We start from the raw sequence: 26,470 nt of genomic DNA, 5'->3' as shown, positions 1-26,470 counted from the left end.
GAGATAAAAAGAAAGACAAAAAAAGCAAAAAAAAAAATCTGAGAGAGAGAGGCAACCATGGCCGCTCAAGCTCTAAGCTCCTGGCGGTCGTGGCTGCTCATTCTTCCAGCTTGCGACAGCTAGCTTCGAGCTCATGGCGGCCATGGCCATTGAAGTTTCGATCTACAAAGCTCACGGCGGCCATGGCCGCTAGAGTCTCGAGCAGCGAAGCTCGCAGAGGCCATGGTCACTCGAACTTTGGGTGCGACGGCCATGGTTGCTCAGCATGATGTCTGAGCGGAGAACACGAGCAGACAAAGCTCTGTTTTCATTTACTATATGGAGAAACGAGCTCTGTTTTTGTTGTGATTTGAGTTGGTGTGTTTCGAAATTTGATTTGGAAAATGCTCAGGAGTGAATCCCGACATTTGGAGTTCGAATTTGACCTATGTTAGCCGATATCTTTCAAGAATGTGGATTGGGTTTTGGTATTAACTAGCAATAGAGCAAAATGATGGCGTCGCTCTTGCTTGCTTATCTGCTACGTATCTTAACCCTCAAGAGAATTGCTCGCGACTGTTCTCACTTTTAGTGGCTTTGCTCGTACAAATTTGGGCTTGACGGTGAGGTCTCACCTTTGAGGTCTACCTGTAATTCTAAGCTAGCACCTTTCCATTCTATGGCCATGGCCGTTGTCGCCCCTCTCTCTCCCCCCTTGCTCGTCCCCATCTCTGTCTGCTCGCATGCTCCGCTCTATCATCACATGCTCGTGGCAGCCATGGCCATGGCCAGTCGAGTTTCATGCTCATTGCAACCGGGAGCTTGGAGTTTGAGCGGCCATGGCTGCCAAGAGCTTAGAGCTTGAGCGGCCATGACCGCCTCTCTCTCTCTCAAGTTTTCTTTTTTCTTTTTTTGTTTTTTGCTTTTTCTTTTGTTTCTCTTTCTCTCTCTCAATTTTTCTTTTCCTTCTCATGTTTGTTTTCTAATGTGGCTGTACACGTGGATGCTACCTTAGAGAAGTAATGATGACTTGGATGACGGAGATAGATTTGGGACTTCAACGAAAGTTGGAAATTTATTTTGAGACGAAAAAAAGTTCGGGGTAGATTTGTGACTGAAACTAAAGTTTGGGGTTTTTTAGGGAATTAAGCCCACTATCGGATGTCAAAAAGGAAATTTACTACGTTTGGTAGTCGGGACAAAATTCAGGATATGATAGACTTTATCCTATCTCGTGTTTGTGTCTGCCCAAGACAGGATAAAGTTAGATATAAGAGGGATATAACCCATATAAAATTATCCCATGAGGGGAGGTGAGACAAAGGTGGATATGATTTCTAATATCCATAATATAAAATTTATTTTTAACTTGTTAAATTAATAATATTAAAATAATATTTGAATATAAATAGTATTTGAATATTAATATAAAAAATTCAATATAACAATAAATTAACAATAAATTCGTTTTTATTTATTCTTATTTTTATTTATATATTCAAATTTTTTTCAATCTCATGATATAAATTTTATATATTTATATATACATAAATACATTTAGTATTTATATTTATTACATATTTTAGGTATATTTGTATAGTTTACTATTTAATAAAAAAAATTTAGAGAATGATGGAAGGGGAAAAAATAAATAAATAAAAAAGAAAGGGAAAAATAATAAAAAAAATAAGCAAATAAAAATGAAGTAGGTAAGAGTGTCGCGAGAAATTTTTATCATTTCCATTTATGCAATTTTCAGGTTAATTTATACTGATATGATGTTCACAGCAAATAATAAACATAGTAATATGTGAAAATATCTGACTTTATTACTGTTATTCACTAAACAATAAATAGGATAGCAAATCCCTTGAATTTCATATTCTATCATGTCCAATCCTATCCTAGCTAAAAATTCAGACGACCAAATGTAGCCTAAACCCATGAAGAAAGTTTTGAGTTAGAGCTTTTATTTTTATATAAAATATGTTATTCACGCGAAATGTTGAACATCCCAAACTAAAAACACAACAAAAAAAAAACATTTCGAGACTCATAAAATTCGTCACAATTTCTCAAACATAAGATAAAATTTTCGATTTTCATGTGAAATTGAAAAGAAAAACGGCCATTTGGTTATGTTAAGCGTAAACTAAACATGCTCTTAATTTATAAGATAAAAACTTATTGTATATAATTTCCAAAGTTTATTATGATAACTACTCTTGCTAACGTAAGTTTCTCAATAGAAAGGACTAAATCGATAAACGTCGTCGTTTCCACAGCTAACTGAGATCGGCAGCTCTATAAACGCTGTCGTTTCGCAGCTCCCGCGACATGCGAAATGACAATTATACCCCTAGGTCACGCGCGTAAATATATGCCTCTCGCCTCGCCGAGCCCGTACACTCAGTCACTCCTCTCTTTGAACTCTTCGAATTCTTTGTCTCTCTCGCGCCCGGTCTCTATACCTCCGATCCATCAATGGTGAAGCAAGCAGTCCGAATTCTCGTCACTGATGCTGGAGGTATGGTCGGATTCAGATACGCTATTTTTTTCTTCTGTTTTTGTATCTCCTGTGTTGATCCGAGGATTTAGAAGCCTGAACCTGTGTCGTCGATAGTTCGATGCGGCGAGCAGTTCTGGTTTTGTGATCCTTTGGTCTTTTGATCTTCTCGTAAGAGTTTCGTTCGTCTTGTTCGCAACCTGTCGTCTTCACATGTTTCATCCCGAAATTGCCGCATATTTCGAGTTGCTTGTTGACCACTAGCGTGATTACCGACGGAAGAAGTTTGATGCACCCGACTGTATCGTGTGTACTTTTCCAGTTTTCGAATGCACGAATACGTGATAGTTTGTTTGACCATGTCTGACCATGCAGGGCTAGTTGCATGCGATCTCGTTCGTATGATCGCTCTTGGTGATATGCTAGGTCCCGACCAGCCTATGATTCTGCACCTCTTTCATCGTGGGACTCTTGCTGATGCAGATGCTCTCCAAGATCTTAAGATAGTATTGGTGCAATCTCCGCATCCTCTTGTTGAAGGTTTGTGTAGTTTCTCTGTAACTATTAAGCTGCCGGTTTTGTATAGTGTTTTTTTTTTTCATGTAGCATTTGATGATAAATCCATCTAATAGGAGGATCTAATGTGGGACTTGAAACAGGTATTATTGAAGCAACCGACGCTGCTGAGACATGCAACGGTGTTGAATTTGCAATGCTGATAGGAATGGTTCCAAAGAAAACTAGTAGGGAAAGCTTGGTGAACAATTATAGGAACTACAAGCTCCTGGCTGATGCTTTAGAAAATTATGCAGCTGCCAATTGCAAGGTAAGTTTTTTTTTTAACAAAAGTATGTGAATAGGAGGCCATGGTGATGTCAATTACAAGAATTTTGACCTTCCGGCATGCTTCTGAATTGGACCGTATGCCTTTTTTTCGCTTAAATAAAGCAATTCTAAATAAAATAGGATCTGGTTCGCTTAGGGCCCGTTTGGTAACGTGCCAAATAGTGAAAATTTCTGTTCTTTTGTTCCCAGAAATAGTTTGGGAACAGAAATGCGTTTGGTAAACTTTTTGTTCCTCGGCACATTTTTGCAAAAATTTGTGCCGAGAAACAGTTTTGGAAGAGAAACAAGAAGTAAAAAAAAGTTGCTTCTTGTTTCTCGGCACAATTTTGAGAATCAGTTTTTTTTCTTTTTTTTCCTTTTTTTCATTTCTTATTTTGTGTGTTGTTTCTGGTGAGCCGGCCGCCGACCGGCCACGGCCCGGGGGCGGCGAGGCGTCACGGCCCTCGCCGGCGAGCAGGGGTTGGACCCTCGCCGCACAGGCGAGCCGAGCCTCGCCGTCTTTGGGCGAGGCCGCCTCGCCCGGGCGGCGAGGGTCCGGCCCTCGCCCTTGCCGGCGAGGCGACCCTCGCCTCCACCGGCGGCCGGCGAGGGCCGTGACGCCCTTGCCGGCCCTGGGCTGTGGCCGGTCGCCGGCGACCGGCCATGGCCAAAGAAGAAAGTAAAAAGAAAAAAAAAATTTAAACAATTCAAAATATTATTAAAATATTATTTGGGAACAGAAATTTTGTGTAGTTACCAAACGCATTTCTGTTCTTTTCTACTCTAGGAATAGAAATTTTGGACATTTATCAAACGCCTTCAAATACTCAGAAATTATTTCCGGGCACAGAATAAAAAAAAATCATTTCTGTTCAGAAATAGCGCCCGGGCATAGAATGGTATTCATGCGCACCCTTATTGTCAAAGTTTCAAAATTGTGCATTTGATTTGGACACTTGGTTTGCTTTCCTTCCCATTTTCATGGATGATTTAATCTGCAAATAGGTGAAATGCTTTCTCATTTTAAAATCTCTTAATATCTTCTGCACAATAATTTGGTTGGCTAATTGGTAAACGGATGCAACTCTTCATTTTAATCTGCAAACAGTTGAAATGTCATTTCTTCTTGAAATCTTTTAATTTCCTCTGCCTGGAAATTTGGTTGACTAATTGGTAAATAGATACAACAAACACTGCATGGCAATGTATTGAGATGACCGTTGGTCGATGATATTTTAGTTTTCATCTTTGAGTATGGAAATTATGGCAGGATGATATTCTAGAAAGTGTATATTCTAAATCGTAAGGTTTATGACGTACTAGGTTGATCTTCTATTAAGAGTGCGTTTGTTTCACGGAAAATGTAACGTTTTTTGGAAAATATTTTCCGGAAAATAAGGGCCCGTTTGGTAACGTGCTAAATAGTAAAAATTTCTGTTCTTTTGTTCCCAGAAATAGTTTGGGAACAGAAATGCGTTTGGTAAACTTTTTGTTCCTCGGCACATTTTTGCAAAAATTTGTGCCGAGAAACAGTTTTGGAAGAGAAACAAGAAGTAAAAAAAAGTTGCTTCTTGTTTCTCGGCACAATTTTGAGAATCGGTTTTTTTTCTTTTTTTTCTTTTTTGTCATTTCTTATTTTTGTTCTTCCCTGGCTGAGCCGGCCGCCGGTCGCCGGTTGTCGGCGGCCGACCGGCCACACCCCAGGGCCGGCGAGGGCGTCACGGCCCTCGCCGGCCGCCGCGGCGGAGGCGAGGGTCGCCCTCGCGAGCAAGGGCGAGGGCTAGACCCTCGCCGCCGGGCGAGGCGGCCTCGCCCGGATCGAGCGAGGCCGAGCCTCGCCGTCCGTCGCGACGGCGAGGTCGGCCTCGCCCGGGCGGCGAGGGTCCACCCTCGCCCTCACCGGCGACGGCGACCCTCGCCTCCGCCGGCGAGGTCCGTGACGCCCTCGCCGGCCCTGGGCTGTGGCCGGTCGCCGGTCGCCGGCGACCGGCCATGGCCAAAGAAGAAAGTAGAAAAAAAAAATTTTAAACAATTCAAAATATTATTAAAATATTATTTGGGAACAGAAATTTTGTGTAGTTACCAAACGCATTTCTATTCTTTTCTACTCTAGGAATAGAAATTTTGGACAATTTATCAAACGCCTTCAAATACCCAGAAATTGTTTCCGGGCACAGAATAAAAAAAAATCATTTCTGTTCAGAAATAGCGCCGGGGCACAGAATGGTATTCATGCGCACCCTTAATTTTCCAGGAAAATAGTTAGTTTTCCTTTGTTTGGTGATATGTTATCAAAAACATTTGCTGGTATTTGAATCTCATTTAGAAAATGATTTTAATCCCATGATTTTATCTCAGGCAAATTTTTTTTAATATTTTTATTTTTAAAAATAAAAAGAAAGAAAAGAAAAGAAAGAAAAGAATAAAATATTAAAAAAATATAGGGAAGTAATTTCGGAAAGTGTTTTCACCTTCTTAGATTAGGGAAATCAGTTTCCTAATGTTATATATGAATGTTTTCCTTGACCGAAAAGTGTTTTCAGTTAACTAATCATTTTCAGCGAACCAAACAGGTGAAAGTCCGGAAAATGGATTCTCGGAAAACATTTTCCCCGAAACAAACGCACCCTAAGTGCCTATAGAAGTTATTTTCATCAAGGGATGTTTGAAACAATATATATTTTCTTTCTTCTGTAGGTTTTGGTCATTGCATATCCTGTAGATTCGCTTGCATCGACTTTGAAGAAATTTGCACCATCCATTCCTCCCAAAAACATCACGTGTCTCACTAGATCATATCATAATTGTGCATTGGGTCACATTTCGGACAGGGTGAAGGTTTCGGTTGGGAATGTGAAAAATGTTATCATATGGGGAAATCACTCGCTACCTCTACATTTCGATGTCAACCATGCTACTGTTGACAGATTATCTGGTGAATATACTGTGCGTGAACTCATCAACGATGATGCATGGTGAGAAAAGTGTCTATGTGTTGATTTCTGACAGATTTAGTTTTTGAGTTATCTGAATTTGTAAAATTCTTTATTTACTGAAGGTTGAATGGAGAATTTATTACTTATTTCCAACCACGCGCCGCTTTAAGTATTAAAGTTGGGAGAGATTCTGGTGCATTTCTTCTTGCCAGAGCTGCCTGCTGCCACATCCATGACTGGGTGCTTGGAACTCCAAAAGTAATGGTGCCTGTTTCCTTTTCCTTTTTACTTGATCTCAGTTAGCTTATTAGTTCGGCCTGTTTTTTCTAAACTCTTGTTCTCTGGACTGCACATTCTCGTGGGACGTGGGTTTCCATGGGGGTGTTTACTGATGGTTCTTACAATGTGCCCAAGGACCTCATCTTCTCCTTCCCGGTAACTTCTCGCAATGGAGAGTGGACCATCGTGCAAGGTATAGAAAATTCTGTTTTCCCATTAAAACCAATTACAATCTTCATTTTTTGCACTTTGTGCTAGCAAATTCTGTCTAGCAACTGCCGGTGGTCAGAGATATTCCACGTCATACTTTTCAAATTTTATTTGTACATATTTCATTCTAAAAATGAACACAAAACTGAGGAGATCAAGAACCCAATAGGATCAACATTGGACCAGAGGCAGTGAGTAAGTTGAAAATCTATTGCATAAATCAAGCTCGAGTACCGAACAAAGCTCGTCCCACTTGGAAGACGGGGGCCGAAAATCACAAGTCTAAAAGGCCTTGGTTGTCTTAATTTGAGCTTAAATCAGCCCATCAAGCTTAATTAGAGAAAAGCCCAAATTAATTCGGCCCATTTGGAATTAAATAAAAATTAAAGGATAAAAGCCTAAGCCTAAGCCCATTAGGTCTAGGAAGCCCGACCAATTAACTTAGGGTTGCGATATAAATATGTTATTATACCTCTCAATCAAGGGGGTTCTGATAATTTTCAGAACGCAATTCCTGAGAACACGAGAGACACGTGAGAAAGAAAAAAAATTGATAGAAATCGGTGAAGCAAAGTTCAGTTTCATTGCTATCCTTAAAGCAAGATGTTGTTTTTAGCGAAGTAAGCTGGACGTCTTCAAAGCATCCTTAGCAGCGCCGAGCCACTCCTGATCGCCGTCGCTGCCACTGTCGATCCGTCGGCCACCGTCCCGATCTACCATCCCGATCCGCCACAAATTCAAATTTGGAAAGAAATCTGCAAATTAGGTAAAAATCTCTATCCGGTATATTTTCAAAATATTTAAATTCTTAGTTTGAATATTTTGAATATTCCGTGAATATTACGTGATTGACTAGATATCTTAGGATAATGCTTGCTTTGTCCGCAATGTTCTAAAATACTCAAAATTAGGAATTTTTCCTAATTTGGCAATGTATCTGGACGACTATCTGACCTTATCCCTAAGGTACGATACGCGGCGATACGAAAAATCGTTATCTTATCCATAATCACTTGGATATGATAATAGATTTTATTCGTTTTCCAAATTCGAACAATCAACTTTCCGTCGATATCTATAACCTTATAGATATAACCGTTAGTTTGATTTCTTTTCCTAATCCAAATTTGATAAGAAGAATCTTGCTGATTGCGTGTATTGTTTGAGTGCGGTTGTCATCTTTATTTGATTGCTTTCTTTTTTAAATAAAGAAAATCCAAAAATATGTTAGTTAGAATTTAAATTAAAAGTTTGCATGCTTAAAGAATCCTAAATATATCCAAGAGAGTAAGATAATTATTTGATTTAAATTGGGATTTAGAGTAGCATATTTCCCAGTTTAAATTAGAAATTGTTTTAATCTTTGTGGATTATTTTGGATATTTAGATTTCGAATTTCCATGAAAATCCCAAAAAACAAATGAGTCACTTTAGGACAGATTAAGATAGATTGCATGTTAAGTTAGACATTTTTTTATTCCGAATTTTATGAGAAAAATACAAAAAATAAATCATTTGTCCGTCATTAGAATTAGGTCACGTCGTCGCATGACATATAGTTTGCATGCTAGGTTGCATTAATCGCATGTCATTTTTTGCACGTCATTGCATATAGGTTAGTTTGCATTTTAATAAAGTGCAAACCCTAAAGAACACCTCGAGTGCCTTGTTTTGTTAGTTAGAAATCATATTAGGATTGTCTGTGTGATTTTCTACTAACAATGCAGATGCTTGCGTTGCATTAAGGTACATCATTTTCCTAATCTTGCAATCTATTTATTGCTTTCTTGGGTGTTAAATTGGTGGTTTGCGCACTCGCATGAACACCTCACATGTTAGTGATTAGGTAATAAAATGGATCCAGACTGCCTGCATAAATATTTTTTGAAAAGAAAAGGTACCGAAAGGACGTTAGATTAGATCTAGCGTAATCAAGTCCTCGAGCTTAGAATCTCTGGTTCGTAGGAATAAAACATATCTCCCTATGTTTTATTTATGTTTCTAATCGACCTACTACAAATAGATTAGTGGCGACTCCAAGCATGAAAACTTTTGCATGTCAAAAACTTAAACCCTAAGTTGTGAATTGGTAGGGCTTAGGAGGGCTCGAGTTAGGCTTAGTCTTAATAATCTATTAGCCTGAGAAATTTAGGTTGCGACAAGGAAGAAGATGGATTCGACAGCGGAAGAACTTATGAAAGAGCACTTGTTGACTCTTGCCTCCATTGAACGTTATTTCATGGGTAGTATAGTGCTTGAAGCCCTCACCACCACCACCGTACACAGTCCCCTTCCCCTCTGTTTAATTTCACTATCTAATGTTGATATTTAAACACTCCTTTGCCTATTGTATGTGCTTTTGAGTTTTCCTCGTGTTGACTAGTTAAAACAAGTCGTGTTCGTTATTGCCATCCCTATTGCCATGGAGAGAGTATGTTCAGTCCTAAAGAAGTGGGATTGAAACATATTTTGAATGTCCTTCATTTCTTATCAAGTTCTGAGACTCGATGTGTCGTCCACTTGCAAAGCAGGCAGGTGCGAATTACAAGTAGAGGTCAATCCAGAAGAACCCAGCCTTCTCCTCATCCAAAGAATTGCTTCCAGGGCTGGATGAGCTCACTTCCCCCTTCCTCTGATGAGGATACATCGATCGAGCATATTCAGAAATATGCTCGGCAGTTCTAAGATGCAAGCCGACATACACCACAACTTCAAATGGAAAAGTTCTAAAGGGTGACCTAACCTCCGGTGCATCTTACTGTTGAGTGATTTGCCTAGCGGTTGATGTTTCTTCGTGTGTACGAGGCTCGGGATAATTCCAGATAGTAGGTCTAAATCTTGTTACAACAAGGGAGATGCGCGCAGAAACTCCCGGTTACTCCCAAAGAGAGGTCTCTCAAGAAAAGAAAAGTTCAATTGGGCAACCTAAAAGGACAAATGGAAAAGAAACTTGGTTTATCATCATTGGTGGACGAGAAAGGTATCTTATCTGCTGGAGATGTATATGGAGTGAATGATCAGAAACTATTTTGATGGTAACCTTGCTGATGCTATGTAATCGATTTATAAAGAATTGATACACACTTGATCGCAAGTGGTGAAAGGTAACCTTAATTCCTGCCTCATTAGTTCTTTGGAACTATAAGGAGTAAAGTGAAGCTAATCAATTGACTTAACAGAAGGAAGTTGCAACACTTGTGCAGAATTGTCTTCTTAAATAGCTTCTTTTACTCAAAAAAGCGAGAGATCTGGATTGATCAAAGAAGGGGAGAAAACCATTGATTGATACCACTATCCAATAGCCAAAGTTCACCCAATATTCAGTTCATACACATAAATTTCACATCTCTAAAATAAACCTAAGAGAAAATATCAGCAGGAGCATGATCCTGAGAATTAAATTTTGAGAGAATGAGACCAAGCTATGAAACAATAGAAACATTTGGCAGCCATCAAACTCAACCTCCAATTTTTTGCATAGAAAATTTAGCAGAATGACCAAATAAAAGAATGTGTCTTGAGCAATCAAAGTACTTTTCACAAGCCTAACTCATTTACCAAACCAATTTTACTGAATCCGATTTTTACAATCAATCCAACATTATCCAGACCCGAAATTTTACAACAAACATCCTACCGTAAGTACTTCTAGAGAACAATTATGCACCCTAAGCAGTTATTAGCCAAAGGCAGTTTGTAAGCAATGCCAACCATCAGGTCAACTTACTTTGGTAATTTAAAAAAAAAAAAAAACCTTCCCAAAAATACTCTTTCATAGTTTGCACACCTTTCCGGATGAGCTGATTTGTTCATCTCCATCACGAAAGTAGCATAGCATATCCGTGTATTGAGAAGCTACCTCATTATTGGCATGCCATTTAGAACCGATACTTGAAGTTCAAAATACAAAATGACACTCCATAATTGATGATTCCAACATCTATTACTTTACTTGGTCATCTCTAAATTTAACCTTAACTGCTCAAGATTCACCAAGAAGACCAAAATTAACAACATTTAATTGATGCTTCTGGTAAAACAATTTAGCTCATCGCATTGAAAGCCGATAGAGCAAATCTCCCATGATTGAGCAATCTTTCACGATCCTTGCCAATCCCATTGATAGAGCAATCTTCCACAATTTGTGAGAATTCCGTTAATAGAGCAAATCTTCCACAATTTGTGCTAATATTGTAGATTCTTACCTTATGTAAATCTTTTCAATTGTGATTTTTCCGCTCCTGTACATGTTATAAATATAACACAAATCTCCACACCGATGAGTGCGCAATCAAAATCAAGTTCATACCCTTTCATGATATCAAAGCTTCTTAATTTTTTTCTCATCTTATTTCTCTTCTTCATTACAATGTCTTCTTTCACATCCTCCGACACTATTACCACCACCGCTGCTAGCTCTATGTCCTTATTGGCCCCCTCCCACTCCCAATCACCCTTTACTCTCAGTAATCTATCTCATATTCTCCAAATCAAGCTAGATCGCAACAACTAACTTTAGTGGCAAGCACGGTTTCTTCCTTTATTTCATCTTCATGAGTATCTTTGATTTGTTGATGGCTTATATTCTTGTCCGGCGCCTACTATCTTTGATGCTGATAGTACTGTGACCATCAATTTGAATCATACTGCATAGCATTATCGAGATCAACTCATCCTCTGTTGCATCCTCTCTACTCTTACCGAATTAGTTTTCGCACACATTTGGTTTTGAGACGTTTCATGATGTTTGGACTTCGCTTGAGAAACTTTGTGCTCCTCCATCTCAGGCTCGCATAACGCAATTGGAGTATCGGCTTTGATCTCTAAAGAAGAGCTCTCTTTCCATGGAAGCCTTTGTTCAAAAGGCCAAGAACATTGCGGATCATCTTTCTGCGGCTGGCTCATCCGATTTTGGAAAAGGACGAAGTGAGCAAAAGGCAGTTAAAGGGAGCAAGAGCTTTAATGATGTTCTGAAAAGCCTCTCTTTTCTCTTCTTCCCCTTGTGTCCTTTCATATCCTCTTTCTGCTGCGCTCTCACGGAGTGAACATTAACTTCTTCTTTTTTCGCAATTTGTCTTCTTCCGGTGATATATTTGCTGGTGATCTTATACTTTTTCGTCATCTTCTGAAAGTTTGATTCCGTGACAGTCATCTTTATCAGTGCTACCACTATGATGAGATTCACTAGAGAAGGCTCTTGACTTGATCTCTGATATGATTTTTTCCAATGCAGCAACATAACACTGCAAATTAAGCTGCACCACAAGATTTTTGTTGTTGGAACGAGGCATTTTTTTATTTGTTGGTAACGGGGTGAATTTCCGAATGATGTCCAAATATTTTTCTCCTGAATTTAAAAAATGTTCATTCTGAATTTCAAAGAATCATGAATGACGTTTTAACCCATATTTTGAATATGCCATTGTCTATATAGATGGTGTCTTAATATTTTCCTCTAATATTGATCAACATTTCAAACATATATCTGTTTTCATAAGTATTTCTAAGAAATATGGTCCAGTCGTATCTCCACTAAAATATCACTTTTCCAAACAAAAATTAGTTTTTTTGGATATTACATTTCTCAAGGAACAATTATCCCAATAGAAAGGTCTTGTTTACTTGCAGAAAAATTTCCATATGAAATCAAAGACAAAACCCAATTACAAAGATTTTTATGAAGTCTTAATTATATTTTAGATTTTTTCCCAAATATTAACATATTTTGTAAACCTTTGCATCAAAGACTACAAAAGAATCCTCCACCTTAGACATCAACCCATACTAATATTGTTAGACAAATTAAAACTCATGTCAAAGAAATACTATGCCTCCATTTAGCCGATCCATTTGCTTTCAAAATGGTGGAAACAGATGCTTTAGAAATTGGTTATGGAGGGATACTCAAGCAAGTAAAAATTAACAAAGAACAAATTATTCAATTTGTTTTTAAACACTAGAATCAAACCCAACAAAATTATTCTACTATTAAACAAGAATTGTTAGCAATTTTTTTTATCAATATTTAAATTTCAAGGAGATTTATTAAAATAAAATTTTCTTTTACGAATTGATTGCAAGTCAGCAAAAGAAGTATTGCAAAAAGATGTATTAATTATTGCTTCAAAACAAATTTTTGCTAAGTGGCAAGCCATTCTATTAGTGTTTTTACTTTGACATTGAATTTACTAATGGTTCTTCAAATTCTTTGGCTAACTTTCTCACAAGAAAATTCTTATAGGGAAAACAATCATGCCTCCAAAATTATCAAGAAAAGAAAAGAGGAAAGCAATTGTTGAATTTTCAAAATCACAACCCGAATCACATAGCCACCAACAATGAACCAACTTCAAGTATGGTTAGACATCATTAAAGTTGAATCATCTGGATCGGCTCATATATCCCCATTCCTATCGCAAATAGACCAATTACTCCCAGAAAAAAAACTAAATTACAAAAACCCCATACAAGATCAAGTACCAAACAATCACAATCACTTTCTTCTCCTATCAAAACTTGGGCATACATAATCTAAGAAGAGCCATCAAAACAAGTTCAAGATTACTTTAAACCCATCACCATTGGCCTCCCAAAAACCAAAGGACTTGCCACCATTGAAAAGAATTTTTAGTGAAGTGGTTATAAGAACACCAATGACCCCTTCCATCGTATCCCAAAACCAAGGATCACAGTTCTATGTAAGATCACAATTTATTACACAAAGCCAATACCAATTAATCATGGAAGTAGAAAAAGGATTTTATCATGAAAACCCAAAAGTTTTTGCAAAAAACATTTTCCCCGAAAACTGGCATTAAAAACCATATGATTTGTCAAAACCTCATGCTTGTTATGAACAAATTATGACGGAAACTCAGCTCCTCAAAATCCAAACAATATTACTCATTCCATAGTCACAATCCTCTAAGTCATTTATCTTAATACGTGGAAACCTACCCCTCATACTCCTTTGAAGTTTGAAGCCCGATTGACTACCACATTACTATATCTTCCTACCTACACTTACTAAGATTACCAATAGGCATGGTGGAATAAATTTTTCCGACAAAATAATGGATATCGCCACACTTGGCTTTTGTTTTTTCAAGACATACTTTCCCACAGAACAATTATTTTATTGGTTTAAACGTTGGTGGGATCACTTTGGCTCATTTCCAACCCACATCCCATGAATCAAAATTTCAAATCTCATGCATTTTCTCATCAATTTCAGAATTTCTAGGGTTGAAGTCTGAGAATTTAATTTCAATGCTTTAACCAATCACTCACATGTCCCACATCTAGTCAGGAGATACAAAACTAAATGGTGAGATAATTTCAAATTTACTGATCAACTTTCTTAACAATTAGTCCTAATTGGCTAAACTATCGAAACACCAAAATCACCCCATTACCAATTGATAAAAAAAATACAGCAAAATTCTTATGCTGTAGCTCCACTTGCGGCAATTCAATCAGCACAACAGTATGTTGTTGCATTGGAAAAAATCATATCAGAGATCAAGTCAAGAGATTCCTCCGGTGAATCTCATCACAATGGCAACACTAATGAAGTTGACTGTTACGTAATCAACTTGTCAGAAGATGACGAAGAAGCATAAGATCACCAACAAAGATATCACCGGAAGAAGACAAATTGCAAAATATATATGTACTATTCACTTTTTGTTCACTCCATGAAAGGGCAACGGAAACAAATATAATAGGACACAAGGGGAAGAGAAAGGGGAGGCTTTTTAGAAAATCATTCAAGCTCTTGCTCTCTTATTCCGTTTAACTCCCCTTTGCTCACTTCCTCCCTTCCTCTGGAACCTCCATCCTTTCTTCATCTTCTTCTTCTCTTCAACTGCTTCTTTTCTTTTCTTTTCCTCATCACTTGTATTACCTCATACCATCACATTTCCCGAATCACTTGTAATCACGCCCTAATCACTTGTACTTTGCATTTGTATCACTTGGATCACCTTGTAAGTTTCTTCATTTGATGCAAAGATTACCAACTAAATCATGATTGGCTTGATCATTTAAGCTTTTTATTCATTTGAATATCAGTGGGATCTCCCTTGAGTGCGGATCAAATTACCTCTCTTGTGGATGGTCACATTGTAATCATTTTTATTTATTTCAACCACTAGTGGTATCTCTCTTGAGCGTGGACTACCGCCCTCGTGGAAGGCCACATTATTCTTTCCTTACCAAGTCCATCATATCCCACTCGAGTGCGGATTACTTAAGAAATACGTGACTCAACACATGATCGAATCCATTCATTTGCCCGACTTGAACAAAAAAAAAGAACAATCCATATCAAATTTATTTGCTCCTTTGCAAGCTTCAAGCAAGAACCTTTTCTTTTCATGCACACCCGCCTCATCATCATACTCTTCCTCTCACTTGGACAAGAACTCTCGAGACGATGCTTCCTTGTTGAAGCAAATCCACTCTTCTCTCACCACTCGCGGTCTCATCACTTAAGATCCACACTTGAGCACTCAGATCATCATCATCATATACTTCAAATTTGGACAACCAGATAATGCGTGATCCTTTTTGTCAGGTAATATAAGAAACAAAATTGTCTCGACCATTGGCAATGGATACTTACAAGAATATGAGTTCTGTACAATTACATCAATAGGCAACATAGCCATTAGAAGACTACTGTTGTGCCTGTGTGGAGACTGGAGGAGCCATAATTCCAATGCTTGCCATGAGCCACATTAGTCAAGCGAAATCCTCGATTTGGAAACTGGTTTATAAGAAGAGTTTTCCGGTTGGCAAGCCATGCTCTTCCCTGGAAATGCGAAATAAAGGGAAAATTTCAAATTAGGGTCTAAAGTGCCATCATTTTCTGAAATAAGGACATGAAGTGGACTTTATGCCCAATAAGGGTCTCAAGTACTCTCATTTTCTTAAATAAGGGCTTGAAATGGATTCTGTTTAAATTAAGGGCATAAAGTGGCTATATCTGTTTTTAAAAAGGGTCTGACTTTCCGAATGGTAAGGGCATTTTTCTTTTTCTTTTTCTTTTTCTAGTTTTCTCTTTGTTCTTCGCAGGTGGCTAGTTCCGATGGTCAGCCGACCAACGATAAAGCTCGGGAAGGGTTGGACAAGGGTCGCCCTCGCTCAATTTGGCGAGGGCCACCCTCATCGGCAACAGGCGACACCGGCCCTAAGGGTTGCTGATGAGGGACGGCAAGTCCAGGCAAGGCCAGCCTCGCTTGTGGCTTTCGAGTTGAATTTGCTATCCCTCACCGGTAGCTAGCGAGGCGACCCTCACCCAACCCTTCCCGGGTTTCGCCGGTGGCCGGCAACCGGCGAAGACAAAGAGAAAGCTAGAAAAACCAAAAGAAATGAAAAAAAAAAGAAGAAAGGAAAAAGAAAAAATAATTTAAAATTAAAATTGTTTTTGGATGAAAATGCCCTTGATAGGTCGGAATATTTCGCCGGCTAGCAACCGGCGAGGTTAGGCTTTAATTTGAAACTGTCATGGCCACTTCAGGCCCTTATTTGAGACTGATATGCCACTTCAAGCCCTTATTTGACATAAAGTCCATTTCATGCCCTTATTTGAAAAAAATGTGTCATGCCCCGTACCCCATTGAGCACGCGACATCCCGCTCCTTGGTCGAATGGTTGCGACGTCCCAGGAACATCGCCGACCCAACCCAAATATCAGAAACAGATGCGGAAGCGAATACAAAACCCCTGACTATAAAGACAACGACGGGGCAGACTAACAAAACAGTCAAATAATAACAACATTCATTTATATACAATGCTATTACACCAAGCATACAAACATCGTCTTACAAACATATTTAGCAAACTAGCATTCGAAACCACCGAAACAACAAAAGGATTAGATGGCTTGGTTAACTTAACTTCACTATAGATCGATCTATTCTGCGCAACCCCTAAAATACCCTAGAAAGAAACTACTGGTCGCCCTCTTCCAATCTGCTCCTGAGTCTTCTGGCTTCTGCTCCGGAGGATCACCTACAGCTCCACTGGGCATCATGGGCGGCTCTTCAAACTCCAAAAAGAGGAGGCGGGCCTCCTTGGTTTAAGGCTGGGGGTCTGAAAGTGGTGATTATACAACCGTGAGACGAATCTCAATAAGTGTATAACCCCAAACTCCACATAGGCTCTCATGTACCGCCAAACGAAACACGCATAACACACATCAATCAACCATACTAACAATCACATGCGATCCTACCTGAGATCCATCATGCACGTTCCTGCACGTTAGATAACAACACAGCCAACATACCACAGTAATACATCACAGTCGTGCGCGTGCCTCAATTATAAGGCAAAACCCACTTGGGCACGTCCCATACCATGCCTAGCAGTTTTTACCCCATAGTCGAGCACCACAATACGCGATACCAACCACACTCGCACACGAACTCACACCATGTATCAATTCTCACACGCCAAATCAATTCCAACTCATTCTCAACTTTCCACCACTACCGCGCCCGTGTAAAACGCATCAGGCCAACGGTCTTCTGACCTCGTCAGGCATCGCCACCCCGTCGGCCGGGCATCGTCACCTCGTCAGGGACGGCATCGTCCCGCGTAAACGAACACGCCTCAGGACGGAACCCACCCCGCGTAAACGAACACGCCTCAGGGTACCACTTTTCCAACCATTCCAATCATCTCATATCATCGTACCACACGAGCCACGCGGCCACACATATCACACCGGCACACAATCACATGCCCCACATACATTTCACCATCACACAATCACACCACACGGTCACACATACCCGAACATTAATTCAATGCACCCAATTCAACCATTTCAATTCAGCCCCTAGAACATGCAGATACACATTCAGGCATCAATTCACGTCACGAGGGCAGCAACTATTCAACCTCGACATCCCCACCATTCCGCTCATAAAAATGAACATCCATAGAATCATGGTAAATCTGGGCAGTTTACACAATGACCGAAATCCCATCAAAATAACTAGTAATCGAACTCCAAAAATTCTAAATTTTGGATATATCATAAAAAACATCTTGATAAACATTTCTTATGAAGAACACGAAATCCGCTTCAATCTGTAACAATGCCTTTTTGTTCCTCGAAATCAGACCAAAATCAGTTCGCTCTAACAGACTGTTTTGTCCTCAAAATACATTTCTTTCAACACCCAAATCACCTTGAAAAGCTTTGAAATTTTTATATGTTATAGAAAAGAAAGTCACCAACAACTTTTGTGAAGAAATTTTATTGAAAATAAATCTGGAAAATTTTATAAAAATTCGCCAAGACAAGAAGGTCGGGATGAACAGTGTTCCGGCAGTTTTAAGACGGTCTGAAAATGGGTTTTCGTGCAACCCAAATGGCCTCCAAAAATTCCAAATTTAAAATATGTTATAATTCAAGATGTTGGGAGCAACTTTCATGAAGAAAACTTCCTCAAATTCTGCCCCCAAAATTCTCCACAAAAATAGCAAACCGAACGGGTACAGTAGTCACGAATCCGAGAATCACACCAAATCTCACGGATTCAAACCGTAATCGTTCCATATCATCACGGCCCTATCCGAACCTCCCAAACCTCATATTTCCACCCCTCAATTCATTCCACGACTACCGAACATCCAGCCTCACTCCAAGTCCCAAAACAACCACACAAATCACCTAAACCGAGCCCCAAACACGTCCTACAATACCAGAGGTCCTAGGGAGAGTTTGGGGAAGTCACTTACTTTGAAAAGGCGGACAAACGGGCTGGACAAGGGGCTAGAACAGCCGGCCCAGCAGCAGCAGCGTCGCCGGCCTAGCTGGGTTCACGCACGGGAAGGGAGGGAGAGAGAGAAAACCGATCGGTGGGGGTGGGTGAGGAGAGAGAGAGCGTGGGTGAAAATGAGAGAGGAAGAGAGAGAAAAAGATATTTAAATAGTGCCCCCCAATAATTGCACTCCAAAAATTACCAAAATATCCCTCTAACTACCCCCTCCGATCCAATGGCCAAGATTTAATCTTATCCGAATCCGACGGCCCACGATCAACCTTATCCAATAATTCAAGGGGCAAAAGAGTAATTACTCAAAAAGGGAGAGGGGCATTCTTGTCCTTCAAATTTTCGGCCATACTGGGTACTTCTCAGTCCCCCGACTTAATCCAGTCCTCAAAATTCGTTCGCGGTCCCAGGGGCAAAACGGTCATTTTTCCGGTCCCGAACCGAAATCCATTTTTTTGCAGAAATGGGTGGCCCCAAGGTTAGCCAAGCCAAAAACGTCATTGGCCGCTCAAAACTGTCACTTTCAAAATTCTCGATTCCCGGGCCCGAATTTTAAGAAATGACTAAAATCGAACAATCGCAACTTTTAGCTTATCTCTCGCTAACGGGTGGCTCATTGGGATTACGCGCTCTCGACCCGTGACTGACACTAAGTCAAATCACGTTTAAGTTTGCTCGAACCAAGGCAACCTCGATTGTCATGTAATTGCGAGAGTCTGTCGCTAGTTTCCTTCGAACACGATCAATCAAATAGATCGGTCTCTGTTGGCCCAAAACATTCCCTCGTCAATCCTTATGGCCGAAGGTCGAACCTAGGTCGAGTTATTTGGTCGTGCAAACTCAATCCCGTGATAGCCTTACCCCTAAGGTTAGCATCCCGAGAATGCGTGGTCCTGGGTGAGATCTCACTATAAGTACATTGGCCAAATATTCATTTCATAAATCCCGGGAAAAGGATCGAAAATTCATACTGTTACAAAATGAATACACTTCAGGCCCTTTATTTGGAATTTTCCCTTGAAATAAATGAAAGACGCCATTCTGCATTCCTTCCTTCAACCGATGTGCATGTACCATCTCGTTATTTACAATTTTTTTTGTACTTGATTACAATGAATCCTTATCACGTAGTGAAACGAATTTATAATGTGTTATGACGTTTTCATACTCAATTATGACGGCACATTGCATATCACATTAGAGGTGCGTTTGGTAACTGGCCAAATAGTGACTGATTCTATTTTTTTGTTCCCGAGAATTAAAAAAGAACAAAAATCCGTTCGATAAATTTTTTGTTCCCGAGCACAAAATTGTTCCCAGAATCAGTTTTGGAACATAATCAAGAATAAAAAAAAAGTTGATTCTTGATTATGGGAACAAAAAAAAAGAATCAAAACTAACAATCGAAACCGACATGCTCGTGGAGTTCACACATTCTCTGGACCGCTGCTGCTCCTTCACCGGCGCTTTCTTCTCCCGACGACGGCTGCTCCTTCACCGGCATCTTCCTTCACGATGACGGCTGCTCCTTTACCGACCAAGCTTCTCGTTCGAGGTGAGTTCTTGCTGATGACTCACAACTATGGGAGGGACGCCGTCGCCACTGTTGAGCGAGGGCAGCCCTCGCCGATCTGGGCAAGGGCTCACTCGACCTTTGCCATCACCCAGATCGGTGAGGGCGACACTAACTTGAGCGAGCTGCCAGCGCCGCCCTTGCCCAGATCGGTGACGACTCACTCAAGCAAGCGCCGCCGTGCTTGCCAATCTTTTTGTCCTAGCTAGCCGTAACTCACAACGTGTGTGTACAAATTGACGCGCTCCATCTCTTTTGGCTCGACCCTCCTTAGCTCCCCTCTATGCAATCATCGCATTGCCTCGCCGCCTCCACTTCGCCGTTCATCTCAAGTACATTCTCGGATCACCCTCCAAGAGAGGCAGCAGGTCATGTGCATTTATGGTTATCGTTCGTATCGTTTCGATAGCTTAGAGCCTTGTTGAGAGTTTCGAGCCTGTTTGGATAATGGAGTTCTTATGCTGGTTGATTGGTGCGATTGTCAGGCTTTTCTTAGCTGGTCCACTGGTTGGATTTTGGTTTTAGAGATTTTGATTTTTCACGGGCTATAACCCTCTTGACTAGCTCGATGACTTGTTGATCTTGATTCCGATTTCTTTGGTGGGTAATTGAATATGAGCTCTAGTTGGGTTTCTAGTAATGGGTGAATGCAGAGAATGCGACCATTCTCAAACCTTGATTCTTGTATTACTTCAACTTAATTCTTACTTGCTGCTTGGATCTAGAGAATGAGACGTGGAGAATGCATATCTTTTTTGGTGATGGTGTATCCCTATGCCCTTTTTCTTTTCCCCTTCTTTGTGCTTTTAGCTTTGCCAGAGCATATTCTTCTTTATTTAGCTCGAATTATAGCTTGATATTGTATTTTCCAAATTTTCTCATGCTGCTGCTTCTCTTGAGAATGGTTGCATATATTGCTTGTAATTTCTACATGACTATATTATTGATTTAATGCATAACTCATATGATGCTCAACCGGTCAATGTTACATGGCATCTCAAAAAGAGATATTCAATGCAAAGTGAACTGAGCCTTTAACCAACCTGTTTGTAAGTTTTTTGGTTGAGGAGGTCAAAAAGGGAAATCGCACCTCTTCTACTTACAACAAAGCTGGGTGGATTAACATATGGGCAGAATTCATTAAACAGACAGGATACTAATATACCCTACTTCAGTTAAAGAACAAGGTGAACAAACTGAGAAAACAGTATGATAGTTTTAAGAAGCTTCTTTCACAATCTGAATTTGGCTGGGATAATATGAATAAACAGTAGTTGTTGACGATCCAAGTATATGGGAATCTCACATCAAGATATCTTTTAACTTTTGATTATTTTGATGTCATTGTAGATGTAAGTTTTAAAAGGTTTGATTATGTTGTTGACATATGTCATTATTGTGAAAATTGCAGGATAATAGTGGGTGCGTAAAATTCAAGAAGGATAGATTTCCTCAGTATCCCGAGTTGTGTATTGTATTTGGTGGTACATATGCTACTGGGGATCATGCCACAGGAAATGCCGAAGATTTGACGGTGCCAGAGGAAAGTGACAATGGTGGTGGCGATACAAACGGTAATCCAGAGGACTTAAGTGATCACCATATTAATGAGAGAGTTTTTACATCCGACAATACTACAGCTCTAGTTCATGACAGTGGACCCCTTCTCCGTATCCGCTGTCATTGATGTCCTAGTTAGTATGCTTGAGTTGGGGCAATATCTTTACAGAAAAGCAGTGAAACGAGCATGTGTTAATGCCGCGTGGAGGGAGGCTTTCATCAAATCCCTAGCTGAAAGGAGAAATGGACTTCTTCTATGTCTTCGGTAGATGTTGGGAAATGTACTGTGAATTACGTGGGGTTTCATTTGATTGTATGACTTATGTTAGTACTTGATATTTGGTTTTTAGAGATATTGATGTCGAGACTCTTGTACTTTTGTGGTGTCATGGTATGACAAACTGCTTGGGATTTATATATTTGGTTTGCTTTCACTCTACGACTTATGTTATTAGTTGTTATTGGATTTTTTTTTTCAGATATCTATATTGATATTCTTGTATTTGTGTGATGATATAGGTACCATGGAAGAGAGATCAAATAGTGTTTCTAATGGGCAGGTAGATCTAGATGAACAATTCTTGGATAATGATGATTTTCACATATTGATAGCATGATTGTGCATCGTTGCGGTGATCATGCCCATGCATACAAAAGAACCTATTAGGGATAGCAAACTATCAGGACCCGAGTGGATAAGAGAGATTGTTTATGGACATTCAAATAGAATATATGAAGCCTTCAGGATGGAAAGACATGTTTTTTTTGAACCTATGTGAATTAATGAAGGCAAAAGGTTGGTCGAAAGATAGTTGGTATGTTAGGATAGATGAACAAGTTGAGATCTTCTTATCTATAGTTTGTCACAATAACTCCAATAGAGATTTATCTGACAGATTCTAACATTCAGGAGAAACAATTAGCAAATATTTTAATATAGTGTTGAAAGCAATTCTCAAACTCTCAATAGAAGTTATCAAACCACCGTCCTTTGATGTTGTCCCATAGGAAATTCTTATGGATCCTAATGATGAACGATACTTCAAGGTATGGTTTTTATTTAGAGTTTACACTATCAAATACATGTAGTTGATAATCTTGTATAACATTAGTTTTTCATAAATGCATAGGGCTGGGTAGGTTCTATTGATGGCACTCATATAAATGCTTTCATCCTTGTGTCTCAGTACGTCCCATTTAGAGGCAAGAAAGGGAATACCAACCAGAATGTGTTGTGTTTTTGTTTATTGGATATGAAGTTTGCTTTCATGTATTCTGGGTGGGAAAGATCTACCAACGATTGTCGGGTAGATGAACAATTCTTGAATGATGATGATATTGATAGCATGGTTGTGCATCGTTGCGGTGGACATGTCCATGCATACGAAAGAACCTATTAGAGATAGCAAACTATCAAGACCCAAGTGGATAAGGGAGATTGTTTATGGACATTCAGATAAAATATATGAAGCCTTCAGGATAGAGAGACATGTTTTTCTGAACCTATGTGAATTAATGAGGGCAAAAGGTTGGTTGAAAGATAGTCGGTATGTTAGGATAGATGAACAAGTTAGGATCTTCTTATCTATGGTTTGTTACAATAACTCCAATAGAGATTTATGTGAGAGATTCTAATGTTTAGGAGAAACAATTATCAAGTATTTTAATATAGTATTGAAAGCAATTCTCAAACTCTCAAAAGAGGTTATCAAACCACCGTCCTTTGATGTTATCTCATAGGAAATTCTTATGGATCCTAATGATGAACGATACTTCAAGGTATGGTTTTATTTAGAGTTTACACTATCAAAGACATATAATTGATAATATTGTATAATATTAGTTTTTCATAAATGCATAGGGCTGCGTAGGTTCTATTGATGGCACCCATATAAATGCTTCCGTCCATGTGTCTCAGCAAGTCCTATTTAGAGGCAAGAAATGGAATATCACCCAGAATATGTTGTGTGTTTGTTCATTTGATATGAAGTTTACTTTCATGTATTCTGGGTGGGAAGGATCTGCCAACGATTGCCGGGTGCTTTCGGCAACACTTGAGACTCCTCGACTGCAATTTCCTAGACCACCACTAGATATTTGCTTTGTCTATAAAAAGAAACTTTCTTTATGATTATATTATGGTTGCATATCATAACAAATTTATATATACCATGTTAAAGGCAAATACTACGTGGTAGATTCTGGTTATGCATCACTTCTGGGATTTTTAACTCCGTTTAAAGGTGAACCGTATCATTTGAATGATTGTAGGGGACGTGGGAGACGGCCAACAACAGCAAGAGAATTGTTTAACCATAGACACTCTTTATTAAGGAATGTCATTGAGAGGTCATTTGGGGCATTAAAGAATCGCTTCACCATTTTGAGACACATGCCTCTATTTACAATAAAAAAAAAACAAGCATTTATTGTAATTGCATCTTGTGCTCTTCATAATTACATTCGTGAAGAAAATAGAATTGACAAAAACTTTTCCCTTTATAGAGATCCGGAATACCCATTTGGATCTAGAGAAATGGAGGTTGCAGATGATACACCACATGAGCAAGCAGCTGAAATAAACATGCTTAGGAAAAGTATTGCAAATAAAATGGCAAGGGATTACAATATACCTAATATTCCATGATATTGTGTTTTTGACTTTTGTAATATTGTTTTTAAATACTAGACGGCGATGGGAGAGGATCCTTATGTGTCTTGAGTTTTTGAGTGTCTCTCTTGTTTGCTGACTTGTTTAAGTACGACCTTTAGGCTGTACACATAAACACGAAGTGATGAATTTCAGTGGCGTTTCTTGTATTTATATAACCATGTTTATATATATCACCATGAGATGGGAGTAATTCATTTGGTACTCATCAATATCGTTGATGGCCAAGAAAAGAGTTGCCCCTTAGGAAGCACGAAAATTGTTCTATGGTTGGTTTGGCGAGGGATTGAGTGCTGTTCGGAACCATTGGGCAGAGTAATACACCCAAAGCTTGGCCGTGAACTTCAAATTGAGATAAAACACTAATGGGAGTGATAGAGGGAAGAGTTTATATCAAGTATATACCATGTTTATACATATCACCATGTTCACCATGTTTCCTTCACTTACAAGAAAAAAGTAAATTGGTTAGTGCTCCATGAGAATTAAATACCATGCATAAAAAAACACTTGAAAAAAATTTGGAATATAAATTTTGTGTAGTTATTAAACGTATTTCTATTCTTTTTATATTCCAGGAATAGAACTTTTTGGGTTCAAATGCTCATAAATTATTCCCTGGTACAGAACAAAAAAAATCATTTCTTCACATAAATTGTTTCCGGGAATAGAATGGTTACCAAGCGCACTCTAGGGGTACTGTCGTAGTGCCCATGCGTGCTCAGTTTAAAGAGAAAAAAAATTCATATGTATTTATATAATGTAAGGAAAAGTACCTCTTTATTTTGCTTCTAGATTTCCTGAATTACTCCTCGCTTCTTTCTCTCATACCCACCTATTTGTTAAATAGCCACACACTTTCTTTCTCTCTTAGAATTTCTAAATTATCCTCTCTTTCTTTATCTTGCCCTAATCAATCATACGTTAATTACGTATTCTCTTTCTATACATAGTTACCCAATTATGTGTACGCATGCGGTGCGTGCTTTAACCCTAGTTTTCTTTTCAACCATAAATACATGATAACTAATATGGATATCGATCATCGAGAAGCAAACTTCTTCATAGTTTAATAAAATTGTTCATTTTCTTTTCACTCCTCTTTCATAAAATAGATGAGATTTTATCATAAACACGGTCTTTATAAAAATTTATTTAGATTCGCCTTTCTCTAAGAAGCCAATAATTCTAGTGTATGGCTTGAGAACTCGAAGAAACTCCATTGCGACCCTGGCAGAGCTCAAGCGGCCATGGCTAAGCTTGACGAAGTTCAAGCAATAACGGCTATAGTCGAGCTTCATCTGTGAGCTCGATGGATTTCGAGTGGCCATTGCTAAGCTCGAAAGGCCATAAGCATGAACTTAAAGAAGCTCTAGTTGCCATAACCCCGAGCTCATTGAAGTTCGAGCTGCCGTGGCCGCAATCTCGAAGAAGCCTCTAGTCACCATGTCACTCTCTTGCTTTTTTTCTCAATTTTTATTTCGGCTAAAGTGGCGACGCCAAATAAAAGATTTTCACCTTTTTTAATAGGACCTGTGTATTGAGATGTCCAGCTCAAAATGCCAATGTCCATGTTAGCAAAAATCAACCGGCAATAGAAAAATTATAAGGAAACATTAATGGTAGAAATTTTTTAAAAATACAAGGACGATTTTGAAATTAAAAAAAAAATAAAAGGACGGTTTTGATTTTTGGACAAAAGTATTGAGAGACATTTCACTGAATAAATACAACATGAATTCTTCAACCAAAAAAATGGTTAATATCACCAAAAATTCGAAATCAGTATATGTGTGATAAGTTTACTTAAAATTAATTTTTTGACTACTAAAAACTCCAAACTGGTATACATATGACAAAAATACCCGAAATTAATTTTTTTGCCACGAAAAATCCCAAATCGGTGCATTTATAACAAATATACCCTTCATTAAATTGAATTAATATCATAAAAATCATAAATTGATAAATCTGTGACAAACAAATAGGTAAAACCTTAAACTGGTACATCCGCCAACTGTCACATGTTATCTAACTCAGCAATTTGACGGTAAAATTTAACAGAAATCAACTGAGGGTAATAAAAAAATTAATTTATGGTAAATTTATTATAAATGTACCATTTTGGGGTTTTTC

General features: G+C 38.9%; 1 protein-coding gene and 1 pseudogene across 1 annotated transcript; both read left to right on the top strand.

Moving 5' to 3' along the window:
* Positions 1-2,463: 2,463 nt before the first annotated feature.
* Positions 2,464-22,280, top strand: LOC115679817 (malate dehydrogenase, cytoplasmic-like). Its single transcript, XM_056321378.1, has 11 exons — positions 2,464-2,506; positions 2,861-3,025; positions 3,145-3,311; positions 6,008-6,285; positions 6,369-6,504; positions 6,607-6,732; positions 8,888-9,013; positions 21,515-21,677; positions 21,760-21,928; positions 22,014-22,035; positions 22,143-22,280. Exons 1-11 carry the CDS (start codon positions 2,464-2,466, stop codon positions 22,278-22,280), a joined length of 1,533 nt encoding a protein of 510 aa, XP_056177353.1.
* A 754-nt stretch (positions 22,281-23,034) lies between these two features.
* Positions 23,035-23,794, top strand: LOC130140815 (uncharacterized; annotated as a pseudogene).
* The last annotated feature ends 2,676 nt before the right edge of the window (positions 23,795-26,470 follow it).

The sequence above is a fragment of the Syzygium oleosum genome, unplaced genomic scaffold (genome assembly GCF_021117445.2).
Source record: "Syzygium oleosum isolate NSW1041296 unplaced genomic scaffold, Sole_v2.1 Sole_v2.01, whole genome shotgun sequence".
Taxonomy (NCBI): domain Eukaryota; kingdom Viridiplantae; phylum Streptophyta; class Magnoliopsida; order Myrtales; family Myrtaceae; genus Syzygium; species Syzygium oleosum.
Note: the sequence above shows the minus strand (reverse complement) of the source record. Positions and strands in the feature narration are given on the sequence as shown.